The sequence below is a fragment of the Daldinia childiae genome (genome assembly GCF_008694065.1).
Source record: "Daldinia childiae strain JS-1345 chromosome Unknown Scaffold11, whole genome shotgun sequence".
NCBI lineage: Eukaryota > Fungi > Ascomycota > Sordariomycetes > Xylariales > Hypoxylaceae > Daldinia > Daldinia childiae.
In genome coordinates, this window is record NW_022984652.1 from 366817 (window position 1) to 389285 (window position 22469).

The following is a 22469-nucleotide window of genomic DNA, read 5'->3' on the forward strand; positions in this document are numbered from 1 at the left end:
TCAATCAATCAATATTTCGCCGCCGTACCCGCCGTTAGAATCATCCTATCCTATCCTATCCTATAGGTTAGGCACCTTTCCGCCTTCTCATCCTTGTGCAATACCTCCTCATACCAGTATGAGGGGGGGATGTGTGCACTTTGTGCTATGTAACTATAATCAAGCAAACTGCCTATCTATCTCTCTATCGTCTACCTCATTCTTCCCCGTTGGCGGCGAGGATGGTAACGAGACTGGGTCACTGCTACTACTGACTTGTCTCTGCCGTGTTTCGTCGTCTCTCCATTGGAACGCAGGGTTTTCGTTTAGCTCATCCTCGTCATCTTGCAGACCTGAATCTCCTTCTCCTAGTTCCATTTCCAGTGCTCGGCCCGGGGAGCTACTAGCGCCTCTAACCGTCACAGCATCATACCCGTCGTCGTCGTCTACATCCGATACGAGGTCATTGTTGATTTCTTCCTCGCCGCCACCGCCAAATAATAATTCCTCCGGATCCATGACCACGTCCGTAGTTCGTCGGCGGATAGGCTGTGGACTGAACGGCCTTAACCCCCGGCTCATGTTGGACTCTGAGAATATGCTCTCCGTGTCTTCTCTATCTCTCTTGCGGTCTTGCGGTTGTTCTACGGCCCCTGTCAGGCTTTGAAACTGATCTTCCTCCGGATCGACTACTAAGCTATCGGCGCGCCCACCCGCACGTGCTGTTAGTACCGAATCCGAGACGGAAGTCGAGGCTGCGTCGTTCGCCAGGATGCTCTTGGGCGGGAGTATACTAAACAGCTTCGCCCCTCCTTCTCCGACGGCACTATTGGCGGCCATTATTGTGACTCCAGCCCCCGTTGCAGCTCCCGGCAGCCCATCCTCGTCGCTCGCAAACAAGTCCTGGCCCTTTTCTAGCAAATCCTCAAGCCCACCACCCGTCCACCCTTTCCGCGCCAAGCCCTCGAAAATGTCGACCTCGGCACGTACGAGCGAACAGCTTGCATCGAGAATCTTAGCCGAAGCCTCCTGTGAGTCGCGTAGTAGGGTACGGGCATGATCGGCATGCAATCCTGTTAGGCCGTCGAGTTTACTAGTTAGGGTAACCAGGTGCTCTCGGAACTTGGCTACATCTCGACGGCGACTCTGGCGGTGCAGCTTCAACCCTTCCTTCTCGAGGCGGCGGATCTCGCGACTGCGCGCGGCAACTTCGCGTTTATACGTCTCATCCTCGTCGTCAATATTGCGTCGCCACTGATCTAACTCGTGTAGTAGCGGCACCTCGAATGACTTGTATACTGTCTCACTTAAGATCTGCTGATGGTTTGCGATTAAGTGGTGCACACCACTTGCGCTTAATAGTAGCTCTGCGGTACATGATCCCTTTGTGGTAAAACTATTGGTTAGGCTAGTACCGCTAGGGGGGCCGAGGGTGTCGGCTCGGGCTTCTTTTAGCCTCGCGCAGGACTCGAGGGCGGATCCGAATGCGGAGGCGGCGGTAGAAAGGGATGCGAGTGCTATCCGGTACGATTTGGCTGTAGCTAACAAGTCCGAGTATGCTAGCTGCGATTGCTCGAGGTCGTTTTTAGAGAGGACGGCGTGGGCTGGACGAGGCGGAGGCGGGAGTGGTAGATTATATTGAGAGAGCGGATTGGCTGTGGAGGCATACGAGTATGTTGGCGACGCGGGAAGAGGGACTTGAGAAGGAGATGGCGATGGCGGCCTACCAGATGCTGGTGCTCGTGCTGCTGACGGCATTATTGTTTTTTTTTTGCCCAGTGAGCCTCCTCTCTTTTAATATCGGTATGATGATTTTGGTTGGCGGGGCTTGTTTACTTCTGCCGTGTCGACCTGGATATTATACCTACCAGGTAGTAATCCTAGGCTTAAACGATCCGATAGCGTAGCAACGGTTGGTGTGGATTCGGGTTAAAGTAGCAATAGATAATAATACCTAATGAATTAATTATCGGGCTAATCGCGGAAGAGACGACATAATCCAACAGCAATGATGTAGCTACAAACGTGTGTAGTCTACCTATAAAACTGTTATACAAATAGGAAAGATTAGGAGAATTGTTGAGGACGAAGGCTACAAGATGCACAGAATAATCTAGAGACAAAGTTGAACACTCGATGGAAGAATAAATCTTGTTTTTGGAACTTTGTTAAATAAAAGCTTGGGTTAGGTAAGGTAAGGTATCTATCTTTGCTGCCCCTAGTTAAGCTTACGCCGTTATGCCGCCATCTTGTGATCAGACTCCACTACCTCCAACTATACGATAAGATAAGGCACTATTCCCCCTATCAAGATTCTCTCTATCCCTATGTACATGTATAGACTTCTCAACAATACGAATACGTATACCTCCGCGCACCTGATATGCTACTGATTATTTCACGAATTTATCAAAGATTATTTATATATGTAACCTGGGTAATTATATTTATACATTGAAGTTTATGAGTAATTTTATAAATTCGACTATGATCTTTAATGAAGTCCAGCGTGTCAGATGAATTTAGACTTCTAAGACATCCACCCATAATCGGCAGACCATTAGGTACATATATCTCGACTCTGGCGTCTAAGTAGTAAAAAAGGCCAACGTCAAATCATATTTATCATACTGTGGACTCCAACTATTCTGATTTGCACTGTAAAGCGTTTCTATCGTCCAATACGCAACAGACACCATCTATACTTGCACGTCATACGAACCACCTCGTAGAATTAGTGCCGTAATAGTCTCTAATGCTCTAACATGCCTCTATCGCATTGTATATCCACTTCCCATGTCCTATCGAATTTATAGTTCCGTCTTCTTGTTGTCTTGAGGTGGGAGACGAGCATTCAGGAAAGACTCAACCTCATCAAGTTCCTCTATACAGGCCGAATGAGGTAAACCCCTATTTTATATTAGCTAAATATTAAATGAAAGAGCGGATCCACAAGGAGGAAATCAGAAAGGAGCTGCTCACGGATATATCTTCATCGTCACATCGAAACCACGGTTCTTCAGTGATTCGTAAGACATCTTGCCCAAGTTCGTCGGTACAACTGCATCCTCATCTCCATGACACATTAAGATTGGTGTTTGGTGGTTGTGATCGTTCTCTTTGAGAAGATCGTCAATCTTTGAGTCTAGGGGTAGATAACCCGAAAGCGAGACTATGCCAGCCAACTTAAACTTAGCCGTCAAGCCAGTAAAGAGGGACATGGCGGCGCCTTGTGAGAAGCCGCCGAGTACGATGCGGTTAGGGAGTATCCCAGAGTCGATCTCAGCTTGGATCAGCCCGTGGAAGTACTCCCTGCTCTGCATGATACCATTTTCGTCTTGATGCCTCTTGATATCGTCTATTTTGCCAGTGAGTGCAAACTTGGGTAATCATTAGACACGATAGCAGACATATAAGGAGGAAGGAGGCGACTTACAATATCGTACCATCCAGGCATAGACATTCCGCCCGACTGTCCAGTTAGGGTGAGTCCCACCGACGCATCTCAAACTCTAGTGAGAGTAACTTACAGCTGTAACCGGGATGCGCGGGGCATGTGGCAGGATGAATTTGACCTCATCCAATCTCTGCCTCCGTCTCCAGTTCTCTACTGCCGATGCCCATCCATACCCGTTATCACCCAATCCGTGGATGAAAATGACAGTAGCTGTGTGCTTGGCGGCAGCTGGGAACAGCAGCGGTGGAGCTCGGCGCATCGCCATAGTGGGATCGGAATTCGGTTTTGCGAATGTGGCCGTTAAGAAAGACAACAATAATACTATGAACGAAAAGAATGTTTTATTCGCGATAGAGAAAGTGAGCATCCGCTAGATGGAAAATGAGCTAGGAAGGTCGGGATTGAGGCCAAAGGTAATGAGTTACGTGATGGTTGATTCCAGTTGTAGTTTTCATTCTTTCCTGTTGCGCATTGGAAGACTTCAACTTGCATGGTGGGGTAATTGGGGTTATTCCGCCATCTCTTTGTTAAGTATAACGCGTTTGTAATTCCTGCCTTAATTGGTTGCATTAATGGGGGCATTACCATAATGAAACGCGGATGATTACCATAGCGGCAAAGGGTGGTTTTGAGAAACGGTTATTCATACTTAACATTATTTACCTGAAAAAAATCGTTTTTGTCTAGATTATCATTTTCTTATAAAACATCATTTTCGGGTAGAAAATCGTTTCCCAACTTAAAATTAAGATTTTTTTTGATTAGATAAAGTATATAATGCTGAATAATAAGCCATTCTCGCGTGCATGTGTTAAATAAACCCCAATTGGCCTAGTAGTAAAACCCGCAACCCGTAAATCCCGTGACATGTCCAAAGTCCAAAGTCCACTGTTCGAATCAGCTCGAGTGTAAAAAAAAAAAAAAAAAATTAAAAAAAATTAAAAAAAATAAAAGAATTGGAAATTTTGTTTTTTTTTCGAGAAACGATTATTCGTCGAGAAATAATGTTCTGAGAAATAACGTTGCCTCTCTAATGAATAATGCATATGGGAGGTACGGTACTCGGTCGAGGAATCGTTTCTCAAAACCACCCTTTGCCGCTATGGTACCTTATGTATCGCCTAAGCTAATGCAACGAACCCACTACAACACCTAGCACCATAGCGGCTGAAAGTTAACGCTAGGGGGTATGCTGACTGATCCTTGGTAATTGCTGAAGAATCGGTCAATACGGCTCCCTTAGTGGCCTCTTTAGTGACTTACACCGGGATTTCCGGTGTACCTACGGCAGGGGACGAATTACAAATGGTTTCAACGGCCTCCCGTTCTTTCTTCTATATAGACCTTAAGTTTTCATAGCAATGGCTTCTCCAACATTAATTACTAGAACAATCCTAATTGTATCACTCTTTGTCGTAGCCGTGGCTTTCTTATTCTCATCATCACTATCTCGCGTCGTGCTACCCCTTTCCATCTGGAAACCCGTTTCCTCCATCATAGCTCAATATCAAACATTAACAAACTCAACCTCACCACCAATGACGACTAAAAAAACCCCGGTTTACTTCTTCAGCCATGGCGGCGTGAGTTTTGATAAATCTGACCAGACTTAGATTCATTAATCTAATTTGGAGACAGCCGGACGTGCAATATAGAACGGACCATCCCGCCTATCCAATTCTCCAGAACATAGGAAAGGAAATTACCGAGAAAGTGAAGCCTAAAGCTGTCGTCGTCTTTTCTGGCCATTGGGAGGCTGAACCTGATATCATTGAGGTCAACACTGCTGAGCATACAGACTTGATTTATGAGTACGATTATATCTATGAGAGTTCTCCATGAGACTGATGCTAATATGTCTGAGTAGCTTCTATGGATTCCCGCCCGAGTTCTACAAGGCACAATATCCCAATAGGGGAAGCCCCGAGCTAGCCTCCAAGGTCATTGACCTCCTAACAAAAGCTGGTATTAAGGCTAAAGGCGTGACCAGAGGGCTGGACCATGGAGTGTGGTCGGGATTTCATGTCGGTATGGTTCTACTTAGCCACGCTTGCTCATATGCCATGTGTCTTGGCTTAACTGACATCCTATAGCATTCAACCCCGAAGAAAACCCCCTTAATGTTCCCTTAGTTCAAGTAAGCTTATACGCCAACCAGAACGTGGATATGCATTATCAATTGGGACAAGCTGTTGCCTCTCTGCGTGACGAGAACATCGTCATAATCGGTGCAGGAATGTCAGTGCACAATCTTAGGGATTTATACACCACTCGAGGTGACCCGAGGCCATTGCCTTACACGGTATCCTTTGACGAGGCATTGAAAGACGCCGTCGAGTCCCCGCCAAATGAGCGACGGGCTCATATGAAAGAAGTTGCTAAGCGGCCAGACGCTAGACAAGCCCATCCGGTGAGTTTAAAGAATCCTAAGCTAAAAGGGACTTGCTAATCATTCTCAGCGGTTCGATCACGTGATGCCGGTATACGTAGCGGCTGGTGCGGCTGGTGATGATGAGGGGAAGAGGACATGGACATTGCACGAGGGTAGTGTGGCGTGGGCTCAATATAGATTTGGACAGGTCCCTTAATTACGAAAAGGGGAGTACAATGTCCACATGAAGTACTTTTCTATATATATGAATCTAAGTAACAGTTCATACAACTTATATCTTAAACTGGGAAAGTTTCCTGGTTGATCTCCCGAGTATGTTCCCACTAAGTAAGGTAAAATATGGAACAAAGGTAAAGATGGAGGACTTTAGTAGTGAGAATATCTACCTTCCTACCTATGTTAAAGGTATAGACTATTATCCATTACTTAGAAGAACAAAAAACCAGACATAGCCCTACTAATTTATCAATGATCACACTACTACTTAACGGCATTGATATCCGGCTAATTTATATATTTCCCCCATTTTTCCCATTCTAGACGTTCAGATAAATGTATATCGGATAATGGCGCCATACACATACATCCCCCCAGACATAGATGAGTTCTGTCTCTAACGCTCTATAAAATATATCCCAAGCCTCTAATGCTACAGGACCTCGGGTGTGCGATAATATATAGGATGGATTTGTGGAACGATAACTCGGGATAGATGCATATCGTGGAACGAACTATAATTAATTGTCTCGCCCGAGCAACGTGGCTCGAAAAGCTCGGGCTTCCTTACTCGGTAGCAAACAAAACGTTGAGTTGGTATTTAAAAGCCCAAGAGGATTGGAATGATACCTAGCGTATTTCCTCTCGGTTGTCAGTTACTGTCAGTTCACCTGGGTTCCAATATATATTTCACCCTACCAGCTATGGCCTCTATTAATATTGATATTGAAGCCGGATTACCATCAGATAGGCCACCTGATGGACAACCTGTTCCATCACAGTCAGGTCATAGTGCGTATTACTCACCTATTGGAGACTAGGGAAAATAATTATAGCTAATATCTAACGTGGGCTATTAGAAGAGACTAACCAAAATATTCCCATCTTGCAATTGAAATATGGGATCCTTAAGCGATTAAAACAGCTTGCAAATATCTTTAAGAGAAATCCAAACAGTCCGGGAAGTGCAGCCACGAGATATATTGATAGAAGTAGTAAGCTAGCCCAGACAATAATATTTCCTTTAGGCACTTATACCTGACCGCAAAATATCTACTCTAGTTGATGACTACCCGAACGGCTACCCACGACTCGGGGCTTTTCTAACGACAGATCCGAGCCACCTAATATTTCGTCGGTTTAATTACTTGCAAGCAAGGGTTCTACTTAATCTCCAGAATCAGCTCCGGGGATATGAGTCCCAACTAGATTCCCTAGATCAACTCAGCCTGAATCCGCCATCAAGAGAGGCTGGTATCGAAGTATTTGAAACTCGTGCAAGAGTTTTGAAGGACATCGAAGCTAAATTTGAGACATATAGTAAGCCTCATTAGTCTTGCTTCTCGAGTATCAGGGGCATTCCTAACTTAAATATAACCTAGTCAAACTCTTGAACCACGTTTCATTTTGTGCTCATCGTTCCCAGCCACCGCCAACGGACTTCAAGAGCCTGGAGAATTTCTTCCAAAATCACAACCCATTAGTAGAAAAAGAGATGTACTACCTCCATAAATTTGATCTATTGTCGCTTAGACCACAAGAAGATACAGCAAGAGTAGATACACGTCTACTACAGTTCCTACTAGACGCACCCAATAAGCTAACGCAGGTAAGTATTTGCCACGGGAGAAAACGCCTATAAAGAATGAAGGGAAAAGGAAAAGGGAGATTTCTGGACTGAGCTAATGACCATTTAGAAAATCTTCAAGCACAAGGTACGTTTATACACTGTCTAGACTCTTCTTAAATACTGAAATAACTCATGTGGATTTAAGGAGGGGAGCGGCCGAGACAGATTCATGCTTGTCTACAGTACCCGAAAGGTCACGATGGCGAGGGCCGTAGTCTTAGGCATCCCCCTACTTGTGCTACTTGTAGGACCGATTTACCCCCTTTATCATTTGAGTCAAAGAGAAATGACCGAGGGAACTCTGGTCGGCATTATGGCCATTCAAATCGCTTTTACTTGTATCTTTGCCATCAGCCTTAAGTACCTGACGCGACCAAAGAGGCATGAGCTATTTGCTTGTAGTGTAGCGTCAGTATCTATTTCATATTCCTGCGCTGTCTAAATGATTCTAAGAGCTGACCAATTGATCAATATACAGGTACATGGGCGTGCTGCTCGTATTTATGAGCCAAACACTACAGAGCTCACGATGAACGGATCATGGATCATGGATAGTCTAATAGACTGATATTTTAAGTAGTATTTGTTGTACCTTGTTCAGCTGTCGGATCCCAGATATATTACGTAGATGAGAGTAGTCTAAATTAAAAGAACAAGTTGTGTTGAATAACGTACCTAATATAAAGAATTCTGCTAAAGGCCCTCGTGCACCAAAATATAATAGAATGTTAACTTTAGATTTAGATCTTATAAGAGATACTAGTTTAAAGGCTTCAAAATATAGTCAGGTATTATTTGAGATTTTCAAAGAGTTTTAGGAAACCCCATCCGAGGTTCTTGATGTGTAGGGGTGCTAAACTTTCTCCTCATAAACCAAGTATCGAGTAGTAGTAGAAATATACTAGCAGCGAACAAAACAAGAATACCCGTACACAGAAATGCATAAGCAACTCAAGCCACTATATAAGAGGATAAGAAACAGACTACCCGGTAAAGGTTATTCAATTATTTACAGGGGATCATAGAGACTGTCTTGTCAAGTATGAGTAGGATTTCTAGTCTTATTCTTCTCAAATTAGAACATCGAGATAACTATCCGTAGTCTCTAGAAATAATGTAATTTCAGCTGCTAATTGTAATTCTATCCTGTCCTTTTCCTCATCTATTCAATTTATTTCATCCAATACTAATACGCAACAGAGTTGCCAATTATACTTGCCAGCTTAACTACCACCCTTTTACAAATCTAGCTCAGTGTCGCCAGATGCTGTAAATTGGAATATTTCTCCGAGAGGAACGATTAGATTTGCCACTACCAACCGTAGGATTCGTCGTCATAAATCAATATCGTTTCAGCCTGTAGGGTTACAATCCTCCAGGGTCCTAACCAAGACCCAATCTATGTTATTGTGAGTAGCACCCAGACGATCTTATCTTGGGGTTATGCGTTTACATCATTGTTGGTTTGGCCATCGTTCCATCTTGATAGCCCCCAGCAAGGTTTGCTATCCCGGATGTCCAAGAAGTAGTTATGCTTAAACATTTATATCACAAGTATAACTGCGTAGGTAGATTGTCAGGATTCTAAATGAGACATCCAGAATAAAGGACATGTTCATTATGTATAGACGTAGACCCTCATAGCTAGGTCATAGTTCCTCTCAGAATAAAGAAGTTATTTCCATTCTGTTTGGTTCCACCTAGTGGCATAGTTATGCGAGCCTGTCAGTTCCAGGAGGGTTACCATGGATAATTGTTCTACTGTGACCCCTGAACATCATATCTGACCAAAAAATCCCTCCTCTCCTTCAAATAGGCGCTAATCACACTTAACCATTCACCTCATAGGGAGACGATTATACTCTACGAGGCTCTTATGGCGCTTCGATTCCCCTGTCTTGACTTTACTGACATCATGTATATACCCTCATGTTTTATGTATTGTTCTCAAACACATCAGATCCATCCTCGCTGCTCCAGATCTTTTTTTCGCTGGATTAACTTGGCTTAGGGGACGGGGATGGATTTATATTCTGGACAGGATCCAGCGCGGTTATCTTTGGGGTGGCAATATACTTCCAGGTATCGCCACTGCGCGCTATGTAGTTTTGAAGATGATAATCGGTTGGCAGAAATGGAGGAGAACTTGGATCGAACCCCTGGGTAATCGGATCGTCGGAGCGATCCATCCTCTTTATCATATCAGGACAAGTAAACGGACCTAAAAGGTGTCAGATAAATCCTAGTACTCGCCCATGATATTAAAATACTGACATTCACACACCCCGTTATTTTCAAAGACCTCCTTAGGAGTATCAGACATATTATTCTGCCGTTTTCGCAAGCTATCTTACGATTTGCGGTTGCAGTAGGTTGATTGAGAAATAGGGTAGCAAATGGTTTAGACGCAATGAGAAAACAGAAATGATCCTCCATAGTACCCAGATTAAATAAGGAGAAGAAGGTAGATGCATCATGTCCCTACAGTCATAGATGTCAAAGTCACTCCATAAGCTTTTATCTTATTTCTTAAAATTCAGATTCTAAACTAAATGCAACATGGGTGTATCACTGAGACATGACGATGAACCTGTTAAGATTCCAAATGAGATGTATGGAGTCGAACATGACAGAACCTTATATATTCACTAACTTCCATAGCTTTCAGACGAAACTGCCTCCACATCTTCTAGGTCTACCCTGACCTTTAGTTGTTACATGCTTTCCTATAAGTTCTCAAATAAATAAATAAAACAATATAGCTATACTTAGTAAACGGTATAAAATAGTTTATGTAGTTTATATATCGCTAAATTAAGCTATGAACGTGTTTTGTCGGGGATAGACTAGTAAGGTTGATTGAAATTTAACTGCTAGACTTACCTACCTAGCTAATCTCCCAGGTAAAGGCTAACCCTGAAACAAGCTCGCCAAAAGTTCAGAGGCCAATCAGCATATAGGATAAAAAAAATCAATCCAAGTTGACATATCCTAAGAGCTATATACCTATTAGTGTAGAAAGCTAGTAGTAGATAAGTAATTATCTAAAATTATGACTCAAGTTAGTGACTGGGATACAATTAATGATCCTATCATGACGAAAAGTATGCTCAACTATTGATATATCATGTCCCTATATGAGCACATGTGTAAATCTAGAAGTAAAAATAACCTAGTACCTATGGTATAGTTGTGAATGAGTACAATATAAACGTGTAGAAAATTATATTCACTTTACGGCACCTTTAATCATTAGATTATTCGCGATGAAAATTTTACTATTTGTAATGAAATGTATCATGGTAAAGTCACAATATTTGTTATCTAAAGCAGGTAATCATGCCCCAAAAATAAAGTAAATCACTCAAGTAACCATGGGAATAACTTTTATAAAAGACTAGAATATTTGATAAACATTTATATATTACACACCAATTACTGATCCCTATTTAAAATACCAAATTTCTCGTTGCACACGTTGGTTACCTATCATATAGAAATAGATTATGAACTTTATTTTACTTCATTATAAAAACATCCATGTACCAACGTCACGAAAGGTCTTGATAACTTAAAGGTATATATAAATAATAATTTAATAAGATATTAGGGTATAAGTGGGTAGGGGTATTTATAAAGGATTATTTATTATATGAAAGCGTATAGCGTGTTTGGGAGAAAATAGAAGCCAGGCGTTATTAGATCAATATACTATACCTTTTAGTCTACCTATCCTAGACACTCATTCTATGCATGATATCAATCACCTAGGTATAAATTATCTAATAGATGTTATGATGTTAGGGCAGAACATAGAGATGTCTTACTTGCTACGAACTTTACAGTGACCTGCTCATTCACCGTGATACCCCCTTAAAAGAAATACGCAGTACCAATCTACCCTACTTTGTCTGGCGGACGAATACCAGCGGCCTCGGCCGACCCCACCAGTCGCAAGGGTTGAACCTCCAGGCGCCGTTACCAGCACCAAACCAATACTTGACAAGGTAAGGCATGATCCATGGTAGAGGAGGGAACGGATGTCCGCATTCATAGGTCTTATCGGCGCATCCAAGCACAACTGGAAACACATCATACTAAAGCAAGGAACTCAGCATAGTACAATTACCAGGCGCTTTTAAACTTACCAACATCCCAATATTCCCTGCCTGCTTAGCAATTTCTTCGCTCTGGTCCCAAGTCTTCCTCAGAGCCGCACTATCTATAGTTTTCAGTCCCAAGAAGACGTCGATCTCGTCGTAAAGGTGTCCTGTCAACTCCTTACTGAATGAATCGATTATCTCTTTCATGCCGCTAGGTCCGCTCCATCGATAGTCCTCAGGCTTCGTAGCTTGGGAATATGCTAATAACTTTTCCATGCCACCGTGGAATAGTTCGTGCTGGTGATGAGGGTTGTCCATCAGCCCTGGCTGGCCCGCAACCTTTTCAATCTCGGGGAAAATAAACGACTCTTCAACCCAATGGTGATGTCCAACCATCTTACACCATGAGTGAACATAGAAGAGGAGGTCTTTTACGTCTTTCGCATTATATATCTTTTCCGTCGAGGTAGGGACGTATGGAGCCTGTTGGATAATAGTATTGAGTCCTCGTATAATGACATTGTGGGCATGTGCCATGTCAGAAGCAACATGGACGTAAGAATGGGAATCCTAGGGGCTAATTAGCTGACTATGTTTATTACTTCCTCATCGTTGTCGGCATTTACGCTAAGGTATGTTAAGGGAGTTGTAATCAGATGAAAGGGTTCATCCACCCAGGGCGCAGACGATGGTTTCGTGGTCATGCTGCGATATTGAATGACTGCTGGAAACCAAAACACTGAAGTGAAAGCGAAGTCAGAATTGGAGAAGTATAGTTTACGACTCTATTGAAAAATGATCGTTGTTGAAGTGAAAGAAACTGTCTTATCTGAGAAACTCACCCTGGTTTAGTATTGATTTAAAAGCTACTTGGTTTTTTTATATCCCTTCGACTGGCAACTAGTTTTGTATAGTACATCAGCCTCGCTGTCGCCCAATGACATCGCGAGGGAAACTAACTTAATACGCTATTGCCGTACTTACAATTGGCTTGGCAAACACCACACGAATTGTGTTACGTACATGAAGGTACTGTACATATTGCAAGGGATTGTCATTTCTCGTAATTTGTATATCTTCTTTATATAACTCACCAACAACTTACTGCTATCAGCTCCCTTGCTTCATATCTGTAGCATGTTACCTTATATAAAATTAGCCGTTCCTCATATAAACCTGTCTTTCCTTATGGGAATGATCACAATGAATTTTATATTAGACAGATTCTTATATAAAAAGAGTCAATCGTGTATAGACTTAATATGTTACATGTATGACAGTGGTCTTGACTGGCATATAACGATTTTAAGGATTAAATGGCAAATTTAAAGCTTCCAATACCTGGAAAATATTTTTATATAAATCCTTTAATTCAACTTCACATCCATGAATAATTACTATACGATACTAAATAAGCTTTAAATCAAATTTCGTAGTTAATATAACTAACTAAATATTCAAAATGTTCTCCTTATTTCAGTAACCGCGTATAAATACCTAGGTATATTAAAAACCCCTACAACCTCTTTTATAACCGTGATGGTCTCTTATGAGAATTATCAAAGTCCATATCATCTGTGCGTTGTTGGATGATATGGTTCTAAATCCAGAAATACCTTTTTGCAGCATCCGGTTAGACTAGATGGCCGGCGCAATGATGAAATAATATTTTGAACAGCTCCGCCTTGATCGACTTGCATTTGATATTTAGATTTCATACCAGGTAACTATCCTAGGGGGATCTAAGTGGCGGGGTCAGTTGAGATTACTATCTAGTGTACATAGTCGAAGCAAGGGGTGATTGATGTTACCTAGGCTTAGTGCGCAAACCATCCTCCGAGTGTTTAAATCAACAGTAATAGGTCAACTTCAATCCATGGACTTCTATAACTAGAAGTCACCGGCCGCACGGCACAAATACTCGGCAGTAAATCCAGCCATCAGAGTGCCACCGACGATCCAGAACTGGTCATGGAACCAAGCTCCACAGCTCTGCGGATTCCCTAGATCTACGCTATAGATATACCACGACATGGCGGCGGCAACGCCCCCCACGGTCCCGACGTAGTAGAGCGTGCCGCTACCCGTCCACACGCCGCATAGCGCGAGCAAAGCAACCATGGCCACAGCCAAACTGCTTGCCAGGAATTTAGTATTATTCCTGAAGCGCAAAGCCATGCTCTTGACACCAGCCTTCTCGTCGTCCTTGACGTCCTGGTGCGCGTAGATGGTGTCGTAGATGATAGTCCACAAGACGTTGGCGCCAAAAAGAGCCGAAGTCGGGGCGGCGTGTGCGCCGAACGGGTCTACGTCTAGTGCGGCGGCGCAGAAGAAAATAGCCCAGGCGAAGGGGAAACCGAGGAAGACCTGAGGGTAGTACGTCACGCGCTTCATGAGTGCGTAGACGAAAAACAGCACGACGCTAATTGCCATGTGCAGTTTACACCCCGACGGAAATAGGGTCAAGATGGGGTAGATGGCTGCCAGCAGCGCTAGAGTGAAGACATGCGCTGATGTAGTTGAGACAGCGCCGCGTGCCACGGGACGGTGGCGACAGCGCTCCACCTGTCTATCGAAGTCCTGATCGACGGTGTCGTTCCAACAGCAAGCAGCGCCACGCAGGAGGATATTCATGGGCAAGAATATCGCCGCTAGTTGTAGCACGACAAGGGGCTCAGGAGCAGCAGGCGCAATACAAGCAGCGTACACGAGTCCGATTAGGTAGGGGAAGTAGAAGGCATACAGGCCTGCCGGTCGCTCCAGACGCATAAGCTGGGCATAGGGGATCCATGACCGCGGAAGACATGACACGAATCCTGTTGTGGGATCTGAGTACGGCGGGAGGTCAGCGAAGAGGACGGCTTGTTTCTCCTTGGTGTGCCCGGGCACGAGAGGAGTCTTGGAGGAGGTAGTAGCCATAGACAACTTCTAAACCTTGGTCGAGTTTGATTTGTTGGGGCGGAAATAGTAGCTTTACGGATCCCCTAATAAGTTACTGGGGAGTGATAGCAAAGAAACGTTTATCACCCTCAGGTTTAGAAAAGCTAACATGCTATATATAAACCGAAAATGAAGAAACAAAAGACCGGCGATCGATAGAGTCACCGCTTTTGTCGATACGATCTAGTTTCGACGTAGTATAAGTCGTACAGATATGAACACCAGATCCTGCATCTTGTTGAGTAGCCAATGGAAGGGACCCTGCACGTATTTATCTTACATAGTACATTGCAGGCTCTGTAAAATATCATGACGAATGGAGCCGGTACTTGGGTAGGTAGGTAGCTAGTAGTGTTGGTATATGTTGACCATCGAAGGATCGGCGCTTACGGGTTGCATTGCATAATATCACCTTGGATTATGGCATATTACCGCCAGTTCGGACTATTCGAATCTATTGGCCGTAATAGGATAGAAGGGCTAGTCCTTTTGGACGGCTGCGTCTAACCGACTTTATGAATATCATCATGTGAGCACTACGTAGAATGTCCGAGGATCCATTATTATTATCTTTCCTATCATAGCATAGCTGCATGTTGGTTTTGTGGGGGAACGAAGAGGCCTATAGGAACTGGGTCGATGAGTACCTAGTTATGTTGCGTCCTCCTAAGTAAGATCTTAATAATTTTATCATTAATAATATACACACAAGACACCATCCCACATTGGGTACATGAAGCTATCATATTAGTTATTTCCTACTTGCTATTGCTACCATGGGTACTATTGGAATCCCATATACTGTCTACTACGGGCTTGGCCTCGTTATATGTGCCATCTGTCTAGTTCTTGTAGAGTCCTTGAGACCTGTTGACTCGAAACTCCTACTCCGCACAAAACGATGGAGAATGCCTCCGGGGCCGCCAGGCCAACCAATAGTAGGAAATCTATTGCAAATGTTTCAAGCTCGACGCAATCCTCGTGCTTTCAATGAATGGGTAAGTACGGCCATTGCTAGGCCATAACGATATCCTTCCTAAATATCTAATTATCTCGCTAGCTTGCTTCCTTGAGACCTTATGGCGAGATGGCGACGCTTCACATGGGCTCTCAGACGTGGGTTGTTCTCAACTCGGAACGCGTGGTCTCCGAGCTCATAGCTAAGCGCGGAAAGATCACAAATGAGAGGCCCCATATGCCTGTTGCTAGCGACCTCGTTAGCAATGGGAAACGTACCGTGATCAGACAAGAAGCAGAGTGGAAGGAGGGGCGCCGAGTGATGCACCAATTGCTCAGCGGTTCAAACCTCAAGGTATACGCGAGCATGCAAGAGCTCGAAAGCATTAACCTCCTTCGCCTCTATCTTAGACAGCCAGACCTATGGTTTGCTCATAACTTTCGCTATTCCACATCAGTGCTGTATAGGATCGTCATGGGCTATCCTCTGAACAAACCGAAGGCTCAGCTCGATGACTACCAGAGGGTAACGATAGAGTTCGTGAGGAGTATCAACCAGAGCTTTGTGGACTTCTTCCCATCCTTTAGCAAACTTCCTCGTTTCCTTCAGCCATGGCGAAAATACTGGGCTGATATGGGCGCATTTCACCGCCACGTCTTCCAAGAATGGTGGGAGCCCATTCGAACTGCCGTGGGCAATGGTTCTGCACCAGCGTCTTTTGTCCGCGACGTCCTCCTCCATCCAGATATCAAATTTGCCGGCAGTGATGAAGAGGCCATGTACCTGGCCACATCTGTCATGGCAGCAGGTGGAGATAACACCCGCATGAGCATCAACACGTTTGTCATGGCTATGATATCGCGGCCCGGGGCGCAGAAACGTGCACAGGCAGAAGTAGACCGGGTCTGCACGGACGGCAAGACGCTCAGACTTCCCCAGATGACAGATCTACCCGAGATGCCATATATAGCAGCAATGATCAAGGAAGTTCTACGCTGGCGACCGACTGTTCCGGTTATCCCACCCCACCAACTTACGGAGGATCTCGACTTTGACGGATATCGCATTCCTGCCGGCACCAGCTTCTTGATCAACTCAATCGCGCTATCCAATGAGTTTGAGGACCCGAACGAGTTCCAACCGGAAAGATGGATTGACGGCTCAGAATCGAACGCTACAGCTAACTTCTGGGGATTTGGCGGAGGTCGCCGAATATGCGTAGGCTGGAAAGTAGCTCAGCAAGCTCTGTTTCTTGCATTTGCCCGTTTGATATACTGTTTTGACTTGGCTCCAGTTCGTATACACCCCCCTTAGCACTAAAACCAAATACTGCCTGTTCTGTTCACTAACATGCAAACCTCCTAGAATAGTCCCGTCGACGATAGGAAACTTAACCACCAAACCGTCGACGAGCCGTTCCCTGTTAAAGCTACGATCCGCAGTGCCGAACATGCTTTGCTCATTGAGAAGGAAGCATCTAAATACGAGACGCAATTTTCTACATTTTAGTCGCTTCTCAATAGAACCTCATTAAGAGGTACCTAATATAGAATCAAGTTAGCAATCCTTAGATACCTCTTACCTTACCTAAGACTCTTGTGATTATGCATCTTCACCCCTCCCCTCCGCTTCAAAACAGCGCTCAAACACGCCCCAGTGATCTCCGCGGTAAGAAAAACACCCCATCGCCGCGATATAAAAATACCTACCTATTGCGCGTCAGCAGCGCTAACCGTATGATCTTTTTCTAAATGCGTACGTTGAGATGTAGTCGAAGACTGGATGTGGCTTGAAGGATTAAGTTGCATGAACCTCACATCAACCAACCAGGTTAGTTTGCGGAATGTTACCTACCTACCACATGTGATACCTGGGTAAGAGGTACTAGGGTATTTGCGCATAGGCCAGACCTACCTACCTCCCGACGACTCTGATGAAGAATTGATCTGCGTGTACCTGTCGCTTCCCGCCGTTGCTCGTGGGTACGATGTATAATATATACAGGATTGATATCCTCGAACGTGTATCCTAAGGAGGCTAAGTTAAGTCCAAAACAAAATATATTTTGGTTCACGTGTTAGCGAGTGGAGATATTTCGCAGTTTGAATGCAACAAAAACTTTTACAAGATTACGTGTTGATGTGATTTGAATTTTCTTGTCAGAGTTTGAATAAGTTTGCTAATCTTCCCCAAGTGTAAAGTATCCCAGCCAATAGGATATACCCGATTCTTGGCATATACCCAATGAGGAAGGCTGGTCTGGATTTGGGCCAATCAGAGTCTTGATGGACTAAAGGGGATTTCCTTTTATGTGCAGGTACTGAAGACTTCCTTGTTGGTATTGATCACCGCGAGGCCTTCTGTTGGTTGATTTATACGCTGTTCGGACCGTACCTAGGGCATATTTCCTTGCATCACTGCCTAATGTTCCTTGCAGCCGCATCCCGTTCCTCGTACCAAACAACACGTTTTAATGGATGGTAAGGGTTTTTTGTTAGGTATATGCAGGTCATCAATATTGTCAGAACTTGACTTACAAACGGAAGAAAGGACATTTACCAAGCTAAACAATATTTCGCTTAACCCGACTTTTGGAGATATTTCTTAACCTTCATTACTTGGGCTGGGAAAAACATGTGGATGTGAATTTAACTTATGCAAGCATCTTTTATGTAAACTTGTAGTATTACATAGTGAGTCCTTGGTATAGATTCGAAGATCTAAAGCCGTGGAAATACCCCTTAACTAGTTGCTGCTCCTTCTATGTAGCTGTCCTCCAATTAATACCGCTATATTTACATTGTTTATCCCACCTAGTAGGCTATAAGGAATTACTCAGAACCTTAGGTGTCTTACTAAATAACCAGCCAAGTATTGCAGTCAATTTAAAAATGGTTTCAAACGGTCATATTAAATCTATGCCTTAGGTACCTTACTTCAATTTGAGTAAATGCTGTCGTTTGAATAGAGTTGATCGATGCCCTATGTGCAGGAGAAATGCACCTGTGAGCCCAACCATGGTAGACATCATTGCACAAGTAGATAATATACTTGCCACCGCGATCTCGGCCGGTATTACTGATGTATCACCTTATCCTTCGATCGGGCCACTATTGTTCAGCTATAGGCAGCCCCTTTTCTACCTCCGAGTTTTCATAGCGTTGTCACATCTAGCTCCGCTTCAACCAAACTCTCCTGACCAGATTCATAGCTGTAGATCTTGACAATATTGAACCCTGCTTTCTTCAGTAACTCGGTCAAGTGTGCTTCAGTCCGCTCCTGTATAGCAGCAAGCACAAACATTAGCTGATCCATGGACGTGATCGGCCACGTGGGGTTCTGGCGAGGCACCACGATCTCGTTGAGAAGTAATCTAGAGTAACCCGGCTTCATAGCAGGTTTTAACTGCTGTAAGATCTTTATGCAGTCATCGTCTCCCCAATTATGAAGAATAGAGTGGAGATAATACGCACGGGCGTGCTCGATCGGTTGGGCAGTGAAGAAATCGTGGGAGACCGCTTCAAAGCTGTCATCGGAAATGGTGGAGATGACTGCCGGCCGATCCTGCAAGATAAGCTTGCCGGGAATTTGGGGATATTTCGCCTTCAACTCATGCAAGTCATGGCCCTTACCCCCACCAACGTCCACGAGGAAAACATCGCTGTAGTCAGAGTTGAAACCCTCGATGAGCCGATCAGACACGGGATAAAATCCGGGGTCAACCCATGATGGCTTTCCGAACCTGTAAGCTGACATGTAGTTATTGAACGCCTGGAGGTAGGGGGGAGTTTTGTCCAACCAAGCGAAGGCTGATAACTCTGTTTTATGTGCTGCTTGAAATGGTCCATCTGTTACACTTATTGGTAGTGTATAGCCGGTGTTCTTGAGATACTCGGGTAAGTGGCGAAACGATACGCCGGCAACATCGTAGCTATAGAAAATACTTAGAATACGGTGAATGGTACAAACGGCTATTCACCATGAAGCAAAAAAGGTTAATGTGGTATTTGAGTGTTACTAACAGGAATAGAATGCCATCCCTATATCTAGACTCTGAAAGAGCTTCGGCTAATGATGTAGCAGAGTACGTATTCTCACTTTTCTCACTGACTACATTCATAGCAGCAAGATGCCTCATTGTCCGTGCTAATAAGTTGTTCAGAGTTAGCTGTTTTTGTTCCTTACATGGGATGATACGGCCTGGTTTACAAATTAAGACTTCGTCTGCACTACACTTTGCTGCGAGCTCCTTGGCAGTAATGCCAGCTTCGCCACTTTGTTTCAAGTGTTCGAATATCTTGAGATCAATTGCAGTGCGGCAATTGGCCGCTCTAGCTGGCTAGGACTTAGATTAGTAACGCTCGACCTGGTTCTAGACAAAATGTACAAGGGAAAAAAATAAGCATTATCCCGAACTTACTTCAGCCCATCCCATTCGCATTATCGCCTCGCTAGGCAATTCTAAACTTGAAATTAGATCATAACTAAGACTCATGAGCTTCTCGCGGGCTCCTGGGGTCTTCGATTTGTACGATGCGCCAGCTGTTTGAAGCTGGGAGAGGATAGCCTCAACCTGGGACGTATCTTGAGTCATGTTCATTATGGTGAAATATGATAAGTCCCGTTATTGATGACAAAATGCATATTATGTGGTGATATAGAAATTATCTATTACGTATAACGGGCCAACAAGGTTACACAAGAGTTCCAGCCCCCATTAAAGAAACCCCGAAAAGCGCTGCATACCTTATGTAGGTTCCAATAGTACCAAGACAGGGACGGGTTGCACCTGTTGGTGTGATGCTATGCATGTTAGAATATGATAAACGTTTTAGCCACAGTAACTAGGGAAAGGGTTCGCGAAGGATCGATGTCACCTTCATCTTTATGCATGTCAGATATAATGTTCTACATAACTACCTGATATTCATAAACGGTTACTCGATTTTTATAACTATAGATGCACATGAGACGTAGTATAAGATAACGCCGAAGGATAATCGGCTTAAAGCTTACCTAGGTTACTACGGTATTTAAGAAGTATCCACTCTAAAAGAATCCATGAATTCTTGGCTATTATTGGCGTAGCAGTTAAGCTGACAGGGTGAGCCTGGCCCCTCCACGTAAGCTTGTTTTCACGTTCTTATTCATCTTTCTCTTTAGTTTCTCGGCCTGTGTATTGAGTAGAGAAGTCGCTGCTGTAGTAGAATAGACACATGTTTATAATACCAAATGGTAACTGTTGGGTATAGTGTTCATTAATCTGTGCACCGGGTATCCTATATTTACATGTGTGCTAATATTTTACATATGTGCTTATCAATTACAAGGGGAACCCTCCTCCTGCTCGGAATCTGCCTCCAATCACATAGCCCTAAATAGCTAAATAGCTTCGCCCCAATGTCTTGGCATTTTGATTCGAGCAGTCATCGGGTCTCCCAACTTCCAACTTCCAAATCATAACTCTTTAATCCGCTATCCGAACCCAATCCCCGTTTCTAAGCTCATGTCGAGTAAGCTCGATCTCGTCGGTGATATGAACCCCGGGGCCACTGATGATACCGGCTCTATTGGCCGATATGTTGGCACTATGGGGGTGAGATGATATATGACCTTTACTATTACGACCAGATTGCTGGGAACTTTTCATCGTAGTGCCCGAAATGTAGCGCCGGTAAAGAGGTCCATACGTTGGAATCGAGGCTGCTAGAATCCCAACCAGGAGCTCAGTAGCAGATACGAACCCCGGAGGGACGTTGTCCCCTTAAGAAGAATTAGACATGAACGATTTAAGATGATTTGACGTTAAACTTACAGCTAACATCCGACGTTGAGCTGACGACGAGACTATACGCCAACCTGATAATACTGACGATGCAAGCACTATGATAGAGACAGGGAATTAGAACAATTGTATCGGAAGGGTGCATGAAGCAAACAAGAGTATCTCACCTGCTACCCGCGGCAAATATGAAAACCAACTGGGTCCTTTTTTGCTTCGAGACCTTGAGTCGCAAGATCATAGGGATAGGTAGCGCAAGAATGACAAAGTCGGTTATAACGTTGATTACGCCAGCAATAAGTACCAGCAAGCCGTAGTTGATACAAAATCCGCCTGGGATAGTCGTGTCCCAAGCAAATTCGATTGGCGTGCACTGAAATATCGATACAACTGCTGATGAGATGAACCAAGCGGCGACGAATGCTGCAATCATCCATATATAGATATGAAAGCGTCTGGAAGCAAATATTGCGCCATAGAAACTCAAGATGCTGAATTTTATGAAGCCAATAGCGAAATAGTAAAAGACTTCGAGAATGATCCCCCACTGAAATAAGTTAGTTGATTCGGATACTAAATAGGTAAATAGGTAAGTAGGTACCTATTCATCCAAGACTTACAATCCGGAGATTTCTCGCGTCCGTGACGAAGATGATGTGTTTCCCCAATCCATATACTGCTGATAGCGAAAAGCTGACAAGGGCGGCGATAAAACAGACCTTTAGTATAATACGGAGTCAGTTTGCCAGAGTTACTGAAGTTAAGCCCTTTGGAAAAGATGGGGTTATACGTACCCAGGCTACCATGAGTAGCCAGTCACTCGTGTTTAATACTATTCGACCGTGGGCGACACGTCGTGCCCAGATCCTGATGAGTACAACGACAACAGATGCGACTCCTGTTGCAATACTGCATGCGTATATGTTAGGCACAAGCGTGTCATCTTCATGCGCCAACATATACGCTATCTCCTCCGGCGTTAATGGGTTCGCCATTGTCGAAGAGAAAGACG

The 22469-nt window shown here is 44.0% G+C and overlaps 8 protein-coding genes across 8 annotated transcripts; 2 read left to right on the plus strand and 6 right to left on the minus strand.

Moving 5' to 3' along the window:
• Positions 1-159: 159 nt before the first annotated feature.
• GL218_08108 (Protein IVY1) lies at positions 160-1737 on the minus strand (the record flags this gene model as incomplete). The annotated part of the gene is made up of 1 exon (XM_033584897.1): positions 160-1737. The coding sequence occupies one exon, from the start codon at positions 1735-1737 to the stop codon at positions 160-162; it is 1578 nt and encodes a 525-aa protein (XP_033441014.1).
• Positions 1738-2789: 1052 nt separating this feature from the next.
• GL218_08109 (Acyl-protein thioesterase 1) lies at positions 2790-3701 on the minus strand (the record flags this gene model as incomplete). The annotated part of the gene is made up of 4 exons (XM_033584898.1): positions 2790-2889; positions 2962-3359; positions 3416-3451; positions 3510-3701. The coding sequence occupies 4 exons, from the start codon at positions 3699-3701 to the stop codon at positions 2790-2792; spliced, it is 726 nt and encodes a 241-aa protein (XP_033441013.1).
• Positions 3702-4974: 1273 nt separating this feature from the next.
• On the plus strand, positions 4975-6024 carry GL218_08110 (Extradiol ring-cleavage dioxygenase; the record flags this gene model as incomplete). The annotated part of the gene is made up of 5 exons (XM_033584899.1): positions 4975-5019; positions 5075-5247; positions 5304-5464; positions 5530-5846; positions 5896-6024. 5 exons carry the CDS (start codon positions 4975-4977, stop codon positions 6022-6024), a joined length of 825 nt encoding a protein of 274 aa, XP_033440876.1.
• Positions 6025-11576: 5552 nt separating this feature from the next.
• On the minus strand, positions 11577-12173 carry GL218_08111 (uncharacterized protein; the record flags this gene model as incomplete). Its single annotated transcript, XM_033584900.1, has 2 exons — positions 11577-11771; positions 11823-12173. 2 exons carry the CDS (start codon positions 12171-12173, stop codon positions 11577-11579), a joined length of 546 nt encoding a protein of 181 aa, XP_033440877.1.
• A 1494-nt stretch (positions 12174-13667) lies between these two features.
• Positions 13668-14696, minus strand: GL218_08112 (4-hydroxybenzoate polyprenyltransferase, mitochondrial; the record flags this gene model as incomplete). The annotated part of the gene is made up of 1 exon (XM_033584901.1): positions 13668-14696. The coding sequence occupies one exon, from the start codon at positions 14694-14696 to the stop codon at positions 13668-13670; it is 1029 nt and encodes a 342-aa protein (XP_033440875.1).
• A 797-nt stretch (positions 14697-15493) lies between these two features.
• On the plus strand, positions 15494-17184 carry GL218_08113 (O-methylsterigmatocystin oxidoreductase; the record flags this gene model as incomplete). Its single annotated transcript, XM_033584902.1, has 3 exons — positions 15494-15715; positions 15778-16968; positions 17041-17184. 3 exons carry the CDS (start codon positions 15494-15496, stop codon positions 17182-17184), a joined length of 1557 nt encoding a protein of 518 aa, XP_033441070.1.
• Positions 17185-18828: 1644 nt separating this feature from the next.
• GL218_08114 (Demethylsterigmatocystin 6-O-methyltransferase) lies at positions 18829-20275 on the minus strand (the record flags this gene model as incomplete). Its single annotated transcript, XM_033584903.1, has 4 exons — positions 18829-19606; positions 19698-19785; positions 19861-20014; positions 20096-20275. The coding sequence occupies 4 exons, from the start codon at positions 20273-20275 to the stop codon at positions 18829-18831; spliced, it is 1200 nt and encodes a 399-aa protein (XP_033440873.1).
• Positions 20276-21142: 867 nt separating this feature from the next.
• GL218_08115 (uncharacterized protein) lies at positions 21143-22452 on the minus strand (the record flags this gene model as incomplete). The annotated part of the gene is made up of 5 exons (XM_033584904.1): positions 21143-21438; positions 21491-21558; positions 21628-22004; positions 22078-22176; positions 22252-22452. 5 exons carry the CDS (start codon positions 22450-22452, stop codon positions 21143-21145), a joined length of 1041 nt encoding a protein of 346 aa, XP_033440874.1.
• Positions 22453-22469: the final 17 nt, after the last annotated feature.